Source organism: Sinocyclocheilus anshuiensis, unplaced genomic scaffold (genome assembly GCF_001515605.1).
Source record: "Sinocyclocheilus anshuiensis isolate Anshui unplaced genomic scaffold, SAMN03320099.WGS_v1.1 scaffold708, whole genome shotgun sequence".
Lineage (NCBI taxonomy): Eukaryota > Metazoa > Chordata > Actinopteri > Cypriniformes > Cyprinidae > Sinocyclocheilus > Sinocyclocheilus anshuiensis.
The window spans coordinates 75593-86093 of record NW_015555881.1 but is presented as its reverse complement, the minus strand read 5'-3'; the positions used below and the strand labels follow the sequence as shown (position 1 = coordinate 86093).

The 10501-nt window shown below is 40.6% G+C and overlaps 2 protein-coding genes and 1 long non-coding RNA gene across 3 annotated transcripts in view; all 3 read left to right on the top strand.

Moving 5' to 3' along the window:
* Positions 1-268: 268 nt before the first annotated feature.
* Positions 269-6075, top strand: LOC107675786 (protein phosphatase 1 regulatory subunit 26-like). The gene is made up of 2 exons (XM_016470245.1): positions 269-400; positions 2452-6075. The coding sequence occupies exon 2, from the start codon at positions 2519-2521 to the stop codon at positions 5963-5965; it is 3447 nt and encodes a 1148-aa protein (XP_016325731.1). The 5' UTR covers positions 269-400; positions 2452-2518; the 3' UTR covers positions 5966-6075.
* A 2416-nt stretch (positions 6076-8491) lies between these two features.
* Positions 8492-9017, top strand: LOC107675736 (uncharacterized). Its single transcript, XR_001632631.1, has 3 exons — positions 8492-8638; positions 8783-8832; positions 8964-9017. It is a non-coding gene; the product is annotated as an uncharacterized LOC107675736 (long non-coding RNA).
* Positions 9018-9274: 257 nt separating this feature from the next.
* Positions 9275-10501, top strand: part of LOC107675681 (28S ribosomal protein S2, mitochondrial-like) — a 2454-nt gene continuing 1227 nt past the window's right edge. Inside the window, exons 1-4 of the mRNA XM_016470100.1 lie at positions 9275-9371; positions 9611-9730; positions 9846-9849; positions 10004-10498. Of these exons, the coding sequence (XP_016325586.1) occupies positions 9347-9371; positions 9611-9730; positions 9846-9849; positions 10004-10498 (644 nt within the window). The 5' untranslated portion in view covers positions 9275-9346. The remainder of the gene's footprint in view (positions 9372-9610; positions 9731-9845; positions 9850-10003; positions 10499-10501) is intronic.

Below are 10501 nucleotides of genomic sequence, written 5' to 3'. Positions count from 1 at the left end.
TTTTTTATTTTAAAAACAAACAAGCAAGCCCTGTCCAGATTTAAAAAGTAATGCAAAAGTAACGTAACGCATTACTCTACATAAAAAGTAACTAAGTACCGTAATTAGTTACTTTTTATGGAGGAACGCAATATTGTAATGCATTACTTTTAAAAGTAACTTTCCCCAACACTGTACATATCTGACTACACCATTAATTTCACAACACAGTTCCAGTCCGTTCTGCAGTACTGTGTCTTTAAGTGATTTCTGAAGGTAAGTCGGAAGGCAGAAGGGGTGCACGAGACGGCAGCACGCGCCCGCTCCAGTATGTGGACACTCCAAAAAATGTGTCAAGAATTGCAAAAGCTGGATCTGTTACACTAGAAGATAAACGCAACAGCCGTTCATCAGTCGTAAGGTGAGCCTCATCCCTTTAGCTGTCGCCTGCATGCAGCGGGCTGTTACTTCTGTGATGTTTTTCGTTAGAGGGACACAATACAAAGAGGGTTTTGCGAAATGAACCGGCGTGAAGTGAAGAGGCCCCGCGAGCGTCTCAGCGCTTGTATCTCATGGCGAACTTCAGCTTTCCTCCTTGCCTTTCTTTGCTACATTTTAGGAGGCTGTTTTATTAAATGTCACATAGAAACGCACGACCTCCGAATTTCGCCCTAACAGACCCTCTTTTGACACTAAACGAGTGTAAACACGGCCGGAGACACCGTGGCCGGCAGGCGGAAGACGCGGGTTCCTCTACGGTGTATCTTAGCTCCGCTCCCCGGTCACGAGTGCAGGCAGAGCCGCGAGCTGCGCGCAGGGACAGCCCGGTGAGACGGAGCTCTGACGGCGGATTGCAAAAGCACAAAAAACACTACAACTTTCTCGCATTGAAGTGCAAAGGAGATACAATGTCTCCATTTAGCGGGAGTTTCATTGTGGCATCGTAGTGGAGGGAGTTATTTTGTCATAACTTACGTGAGTTTATTGTCTGAAGTGATGAAGCGTTGAAGGCGGCGGAGGGGCCTCGGCTACGGCACCGCTCGGGTCTCGATGCATGTAGCCTAAATGCACCCTTAAAATTAGCAATAGGAATCTGTAGCCTATGAATATGCCCATTCTGATTCCTCTTAACGATTCTGATTCGTTCACGGTTCTATTAATGATTATTTTATTATTTCGACGAATGAATATTTTAAATGAAAGTAATTCTTGTTCATATTCATTCTTCTCAGGTGATGCTATCATTCTGCAAACGTAACAAAGCACAAATAATTGTTTACACGGATTTATCTGTTGTATAAATAAAATCATTCAATAAATGGTTCTAACTGTATATTAGATAAAACGACTAAATATTAAAATACATGTATCATTTCATTTAATCATTTATATAAAACGCCACTGAATCAAAACTTATATTTTTGAACACACTGTCATATGAACAATTAGTCAGTAACTACACTAAGCCCTACGTAGGCCTACAACATAACACGCTGGCAGTTCTTGGCTAATTAGAAGTAAAGAAAGTAATAATTTACAGTTCAGTGAGTCAGATTCATTCAGCAAATGCTCCGAGTGCCATTATTTAACGTGTCTAATAATAGTAATAATAATGTTATAATAGGCCTATAACATAATAATTTTATAAAATATAATATTATAATATAACAATTTACAGAACATGGGATTTATGCTATTTAGTAGGCCTGTGTTGTTTCTGAATGGCCAAAAAAGTTGAATATCCTCCACAGATCCTCCTTGCCTGATGATGATGGTACATTTTTGAAAATGAATTGAAGCTGACTTAGCTTTTTCCAAATATTTCTGAAGTTTTTAGGGAGTTTTTATTTTTGCCTGTGTAATTGCAATTTAATACCTATAAACTTGGCAGGGCTTTAAGCACCATTACGACTGAATTGTGATTTTTCCAGTTTACACATGGAACAAACACTGGGCTAAATATTGTATTAGTATTAGCCTTTCTATCAAGTGACTCAAGTTTTTTACAATTGGTCTTTTAAATAATTTTCCCCAAAAGTATGTGCAAACTAATTAAAAAAACATTAATAGACTGTATGACGCACTCACAGTTGGTAAATGTGGGCTTATACACGATCCCAAGGTTCTTACAACCCTTCCTGTCTGATCAGCCATTGTTCTAGCTTTTTTATTACATTTTAGATTGAAGTTTTGAGCAAATATGCATATAAAATCAAATTAAATGAGAATCTGCTGATCATGCCAGTTCTGTCAGTTATGAATGTTGATTTTTTTTTATCCATTAAATTGTTGTATTTCATCCCGGCAGATCATTTCTATGTGGTTAAAGTGACAATTTTACAGCTCTCACTGGTCCTGCCTACCTTTAATGCTTTTGGAAAATTAAACCTTGTCAGTTTAAATGTGATATTCTAAACACATGAAATTTTATTGATGTTGTTGAAATTAAGAATTCTGTTTCTTCCATTTTAGAATGTAAACAAGATCACCGGTGGAGCTTTCCCATGCACCTACATCCCTTCCATTCCGACCTTGTAGAATGTTCCTGAAGACAGTTCCTCCGGTGGTGGCAATTCACTCGGAATGGAGGTCCAATAAGAGCTGCAGCCTGCCTCTCTTTTTCAATGACAGTGCCTCCGACAGTGACCTTGCCTCTGTTAGCGGCACCCCCATCCCACAGAAGATCCAGATGATTATAGAGAGCCTCCACAGCACCCAGTCTTCGGACATGAGCGAAAACGTGCAGACCGAAAAGGCTGCTCATTCCAGCCACGAGGCTGGCTACAAGGGTCAAATGCGACTCATGGACACGTCTGCGAGATCCCGGCGAATAGGGGTGGACACTAAGCTACAGACCGCCAGATCTGATACTGGCGATGTTTCGGACAGTGACGATTCTGTGGACAGAGGCATTGAGGAGGCCATTCAGGAGTATTTGAAGGAGAAGGTGGACCACAAGCGCAAAGGGGATCCGATGACAAGTTTGCCCCCAGCACCCAAGCTTCAGCGGAGGGAACCAACTGTCCCAGATGCTGCTAAACAACACACACATTCCAGTAGTGGTAAGGTGCTAACTGCTAGCAATCATATACAGAGAGCCTTGAGTGGGACACAGCCGCAGCCCCTAAAGAAGAAAGTCAAGAAGAAGAAGCTAAGCAAAGAAAATCCCTTTAAGAAAGCAGACACAAGTAAAGTTTTGCCTATAAAAAGTCTTCCTCCACCCAGAGCTAAGAAAGGATCTTCCTCGTCTTCAGAGATGGACAGATCTCCACCTCGTCTTGTCATTAAAGAGGAAGAGGAATGGCTTGATTCAAGCAGTGATGATGGAATTGAAGAGGAGATTCAGAGATTCCAGCAGGAGAAAAAAGAAAAACAGGAAGGTGAAAAAGATGCCCTGAGTTCTTCACGACACAAGGAGGACTCTGAATCGAGCAGCGATGAAGGTATTGAGGAAGCCATCCGTCGCTTCCAGGTAGAAAAACACAAGCAGAAGAAAAAGAAAAGTCCTCTCAAACCTGCCCAACTTGTGCCTGCGCAACGTAGCAGATCAGCCGTCACTTCTCCCGAATGCATGAGCACTCAGCCATTCAAAGCACTGTCCAAGAAGAGCAAGAAGTTGACAACCAAGAAGTCTAATCTCCCTACACCACTGGGTGTAAGCCACTTTTTGAACAAGTGTACATCCCAGGGCTCTAAAGTCAAAGGGTGTGCACCACCACTTTCAAACCCAAAACAAACCCACACTGAACATCAGATCCATTCCAGTCTCAAGGTCAACACTGCTGAGCTGTTGTGTGCTGAAGCCATTCTAGACATCTCCAAAACCGTCATGCCCGAGGTGTTTGAGCCTAACTTAAGCATTGCTAACAGAAATTTGCTTCAGACGCCAACATTCCTCACTGTTGCACCATCTGCGGATAAAAGTGATGAAAGCTCTGTTGACAGTGAGGACGGAATTGAACAAGAGATAAGAACATTTTTGGAGCATAAAGCAAAGATGAACAAAGAGCTTCCGACAACAGCAGGTGCACCTTTGCCAGCTTCAGGAGATCCCACAGCAAGAAAAGAACCAAAGAAGAAGATGAAGGAAACCCAGCCGAATAAAGCAGTAAGGCTCTCCCTGTCAAAAAAACGCAAGTTCAAAGAAGAACAAAGCAAACTTTCCAGAGATGGTGAATTAGTTTTGAATGTTAAAGAGGAGCCTCCAGGGACACCTCTGGTTCATAGTTACTCCACCAGACCAGAGCTTTTAACCACTCCCACTGTGACATCACATTCAAGTAGTCTAGCCACCATGAAAAACAGTAAACTGAAGCAGAACTCCCCACCTCGTAAGGGTTCAGATAGTAGTGCACCCAAAGACAAAGGTTCCACTTACAGTATGTCCAGCCCAAAGACTGTGATTGGCTCAGAGAGAAACGACAGCAGTGACAAAAGCAGCTCCCTGGACAGTGATGAGGATCTAGATGCTGCAATTAAAGACTTGCTTAAGACAAAGAAAAAAGTCAAAAAGAAAGTGAGAGACCTGAAGGCAAGAAAAAGTGCCAGACCTTCCGAGGCATCATCTTTGGATGCTGTGAAAATACAGAAACCTTTAACAGACCAGAAGAGTATCCCACCTTCCAAGCTTGTTAAGTCTAGCATCTTGAAAGGTGGCAAAGAGACACTGAATGTTCAGACTAAAAACGACAAGAGTTATAAAAGCAAAGCAGTTAAAGGCAAATCGGAAGTCCAGAACATCAAACAATCTAAAAGCCATGCACAAGCCGACAAGGTGACTGGGAATGGTGGGGTTCCCAAGCCCCAAGATGTGGACATACCTTCTTCCAGTCCGCATGCAGACATACCTTCTTCCAGTCCGCATGCAGATGACGATGACAGTTCTGTGGACAGCGATGATAGCATTGAGCAAGAGATTAGGAGATTTCTAGCTGAAAGAGCCAAGGAGTCTGCACCTCTCGCTGCAAACACCAATCAGGAGGAGGGGGCCATAGACTCCTTGACCTCACCTGTGGAGTGTGATTTTAAACCAGAACCTCAAACGATTCTAATTGAAACTCCAGTTTCTACTTCAGCATTAACCTCTGGTAGACTCTTCAAAAGTGAAACGCAAGCAGAATCCATAGGCATACCTGCAAGATCCACGGATGCACCTGCAGAACTCAACAAGGGGCCAGTCCTGACACCAGGCAGCTCTTGCATTATGAGTTTTAGGAGGACCGAAAGTCAAAAAATTGAGATTTCGACTCAAAGAGATCCAAAGAATGGCAGCTCCCAGACAGGAAAGGACACTTCAACAAGTCATACCATCAAACCCAACTCCTTCACTACGCCAGAGATGCCCCGATTATCGGGTCATCAACACCAGAACCTATTCCTGTTGAGGCCCGTTAACAGCAGTATGAGCGACATCAAGGAACTTTCCTCTGCAGAGAGTAATGACCTTGCCGTCAGCCGCCAGAGTAGATCAGCCACTAGGATACCTTTGAAAGAAGTAATTAGTTCTCTTTGTCCTTCGCCTATCTCGAAACCTCAAATTAGTTCCCCTGCTGTCACCACTGTTGACCTCTCGACCTCGGCGCCCCCTAGGGGCAGGACAGAGAGACTTTACTTGCAAAACCGCTTGAAAATTGACCGACATCTCTCAGATAGACCACACTTATCCCCCGCCACCTCGCACCTGTGCCAGCCCTCACCTGTACTGCAGGCCCACCAGGCCGGCAGTGTAATCCAGTTACAACGGGACCAGGCTGCTTTCCCAACGCCCTTAGCAAAGACAAACCACCTGCAGGTCAGCCAGATTGAGGCAATTGAGTCCACTGCAAGTTTAGGAGAAAGACAAAGGGAGGGAGGAAGTGTTAGCAAGGAAGAGAAAGAACAGGAAGATGAGGAAGAGAAATGTGTTGATGAGACAGATGTAGAGTCAGATGAGGAAAGGAAAGATCAGAAGACAAAAGACAGGAGGAAGCAGCCCCCTAATCAGTGAGTACCTACCTGTTCTCTCCAAACACACACACATATCAGTTGAGGGAACATGGTCGCCAACAGCCCAGTACGTATCCATGCTCTTGTTCCATCTAAGATACGAAAGACTTCTTCATAAAATTGCTGATGTCTTTAATTAGAAAGATTAACGAGTATTTTGGTCATTGGTTCGGGCGGATCTATGGATCCAAATCTGTGATTTGCAGGTATTTTGCAAGATTCCCAACCATACAGCCGAAATTTTTCTTCGGCTTTAAGCATTAGTTGTTTGATTTTAGCATTAGCCTGACGGACTGCAGCGTCTCATCCTGCATTTCAATGTTTCTGTCTTTTTGTACTGTATTATTTAGGTTCCAAGTGACGTCACTTAGGACTCTTTGAGTGTACCACATCCTTTTTTTGTATGTTTGTACATTTATAAATATATTTAAAAGCAGACATGATGTCATGAAGAGAGATTAAACTTTGTTTTTTATTGTTTGTGTTGTATTTTCTCTGCAGCAGCAGCAGCTGCATTTCTGAATGGAACGTTGCTTTTTGAGAAATTCTCATTTGAGACTGCAAAAAGTAATTGCAATTAAAAACCGAGAAAAAAAAGAAGGTTTATGAGTTTACATGTTAAATAGTTCCCAGGTTTAAATATTTACCCTAAGAAAGTCAGTTTTTTTTTTCTGCAAAAAATTCCACAAGTTAAATACCACCATTAAAATTGCGTCTTTAAATTGTATGAAGGACTGTAGAATGTAAAGGCCAAGAGAATGAAAACGCTTTTGTTTGCATCAATGCATATTAAGTTGTTAATCATTCACAATGGTTCAGCATCATCATTTAGACCCTTGATCTCTGAGAAGACGGTCTGAGTCACCTTTCAGTAACGTTAAAATAATCCCTAGGTTTCTAAATGAGGAAAATCTCTTCACTTCAACAGTAAATGACTAAGATGGGCCTCATTTGTGAAACACTAGCAGATTTTTTTTTAAATCTTCAAATTACTAACTTGCCCTCAACAAGCAGATTTTTTTCACGATGTTCCCTTTTAATACATTTTATGTACTTAGTTGGGAATTCTTTATATTCATGTCATAACCAGGATATTTTTTGTACAACTACAACATTCAAAGATTTATATCTGCATATTTCAAGGATGAAACTCTCTCTTTCAGTGTCTCAAAATGCAGTCATCTTTCTCCTGTTGCACATTTTTGCATACTTATCAAATCGCATTTGTCAAGTTACACCAGTCCCCCCTTCTCATCCCTCTCTTTGCACCGGTTTCTTAGTTCCTGTTTCTGTTGCTTATTATATGTGGGTGTTTCCTATGTGAAAAGAATGTTATTTATTTTTGTTTATAGAAGAGAAGAAAGTAAAGACTTATGCTGACTATGCTGGGCATTGCCAGCTTTCATAAATATTTTGCAAAAAATAAAAAAATGATTTTTTTGGTCCCCTGCTCTGCACAGAGAAATGAAACTCAAACTGTATCTCTGAAGATGTATAATAAAAATTGACTTTGAGACACAAGGCTCTATGGTTCTTACACTACGTGTGTGTGTGTGTGTGTGTGTGTGTGTGTGTAAACATGCATGAACGTCTGAATTCCTGTACATGTTCCTAATACGTTTCTTACACCGCTTCCTCTGTGTTGTATCTTAATGTAAATAGCTTCCTTTCTAACAGATGTCTAAATTGATGCTAATGCCAGTCTTTTTTCTTGCATCACATGTAACTGACTGACGAATATTCAAAATATTATTATTATTATTATTATTTTAGTTCTGTCCTTCTGAATGTTAATGTTTTTACTCCAGAGTAATTAAACGCTCATCAGGACACAAAAAGTAATGTCCTGTCGATGTTTCATCACAAAAGAAGATTAGAGGATGTCTTAATGCTGTAATTTAGTACATCAATTATTTCATTAGTTGTTACTGAATATTTTTGCTAATGCCAGTCTTTTTTCTTGCATCACATGTAACTGACTGACGAATATTCAAAATATTATTATTATTATTTTAGTTCTGTCCTTCTGAATGTTAATGTTTTTACTCCAGAGTAATTAAACGCTCATCAGGACACAAAAAGTAATGTCCTGTCGATTTTTCATCACAAAAGAAGATTAGAGGATGTCTTAATGCTGTAATTTAGTACATCAATTATTTAATTAGTTGTTACTGAATATTTTATTACACTGTTGTGTCCACACGCTGTGTTAGTGACTAGTTCAACTGTGTTGGTTGAAGTTGTTGATGCATGATATATCAGACCAATATGATAAGCAGTTGATTTTTGTCTAATTTAAACTGCTTTCTATTCAGTTATGTTTTAAAAATTTTTGATGTTTTGATTTTACTTAAAGCATGTAAAATCCTAAGTTTTTGCATCTAAATTCCCAGTGAACACATCCTAATAAAACACATTATATGTTGTTTTAGACGTGTCTGCCAAATGTATACATGTATTTATAACAACAGCAATTAGATTGGTCTTTGCAGCTCACAGATGCATAGACTGACAGTGTGTATGTATGTGTTAATCTGTTTCTTTTGTTTGCTCCAGGTCTTTGTCCACCTCTATAGATCCAGGGTTGTTGTTAAGTCCATATATCGCCCTGGACACGGAGGAGAGGAGTCTGAAATTCCAAACCAGGCGCCTCCATATTCAAAAGCAGCTAGAGGTATATAAAAAGAATGTATTAAAAATTCATGCATTCACTTGCACACACACACTGATGTAACAGATTTGATCCACTTTGTACATGCAAGTGAATATATAGCCTGCCTGGTGGGTGAGTTTTTTTGGTTGTGTGTGTGTGTTGTAGGGCAGCAAAACAGTCAAACGAAGGCTGCAGTTTGTGGTCAGTTTGATCAGGTAAATATACTAATTCTTACTTTGTATAGAACAACGGCTTAGGTTATAGATGTTCATATAAAACGTGTTTAGACACTTTTTGGTTGTTGAGCATTAGTGGAACTTGTTCATAATGTTTTGTTTTATTACAGATAAACTGAAGCCGCTGGAAAATAGAATGAAAAGGAGGTTCACGTGTTCAGGAGAATATTGTAATATGAAGTATATTTAATAATTAAAATAATTAGTTCTTGTTTTATATTTGTTTTTACTTCTCTTTTGTTTTAGTTTTTTTACTGTTCCAATTACTAATTTTATCGAGCGTTCTTTATTCGTGTTATTTAATTTGTTCATTGTAGTAAAATTATCACCGGATCATTCAATAAAGTTTTGGTTCGTTTAAAATAACCGGGCCATTGTGGTACTTGTAGTTCGTGAGTTGTGTGATGCAACGGTTTTATCAGTCCAAAACACTGTATTACCCACAATCCTGTGCACTCTTCCTAACGCTCATGGGCGGAGCTCGAACGGAAACATGGCAGCGGGCGTCTTAAGCGGAGGTGAAATAAAACGTTTTTATTTAATGTTAATGTACTTCGAGTGTATTTCATTATGTAAACCATATTATAATACCAATTAACAACATTATAATATAACGTCTTGCTTGTGATTTGCAATGACATAAACCATTACATGTGAAATCGAGTTTTTATAAGGACTTTCTGAGCAGTTTTGCAACAGACTTTGGATAAAAATGTATGTACCGTTTAATAAATGAATTGAATATGATTGGTTTCAGTAAGGCAGGTTCTCCGGGGCCCTCGGTTGGTCTCTGCTGTGTTCTCGTGTCACGGACAGACATTGAGCTCCGCATCAGCTGCAGTAAAATCAGCGCCAGACACCGGTGAGAATGTCCGATGTGATGATTAAGTAATTATGACACATGCATACAGAATATATGAAACCCAGCGACCTAGAGATATAGTTTCTGTCGGTTTATAGTCTATTAAATGGATTTTAACTTGGGGCCACAGGGGAGTGTTGAAATGTTTAGAGAAAACGGTAAAAATAAATAAAATTAATTTAAAAATGATACACTGAACAAAATTATAAACGCAAAAATTCAGTTTTTATGACCTCATATTTATATACATACATATTTCTGAATGCTAATGTGTGTTTCTGTCTCTAGCCTGATGAAGCCATATCTGTTTGGTTCTCGTCTGGATATTGACATCATTGATCTGGAGCAGACAGCAGAACACCTGCAGCGGGCGCTGAACTTCACAGCTCACGTGGCGTACCGCAGCGGCATCATCCTGTTCGTCAGCCGCAGGCGTCAGTTCAGTCAGTTGATAGAGACGACGGCGCGAGAGTGCGGCGAATACGCTCACACGCGCTACTGGAAAGGAGGCCTGCTCACCAACGCCCCCATCCAGTACAGCCCCGGCGTCCGGCTGCCTGACCTCATCGTCTTCTTCTCCACGCTCAATAATGTTTTCCAGCAGCACGTCGGCATCCGAGACGCGGCCAAAATGAATATTCCCACAGTCGGGATTGTGGACTCTAATTGTAACCCCAGCCTCATCGCATACCCAGTGCCCGGCAACGATGACACACCTGTTGCCATGGAGATGTACTGCCGGCTGTTTAAAATGACCATTAATAGAGCAAAGGACAAGAGGCGGCA

What these genes read in the sequence shown, in the direction of transcription:
- LOC107675786 (XM_016470245.1), top strand. Translation starts at nt 2,519, where the DNA reads ATGTTCCTGAAGACAGTTCCTCCGGTGGTGGCAATTCACTCGGAATGG.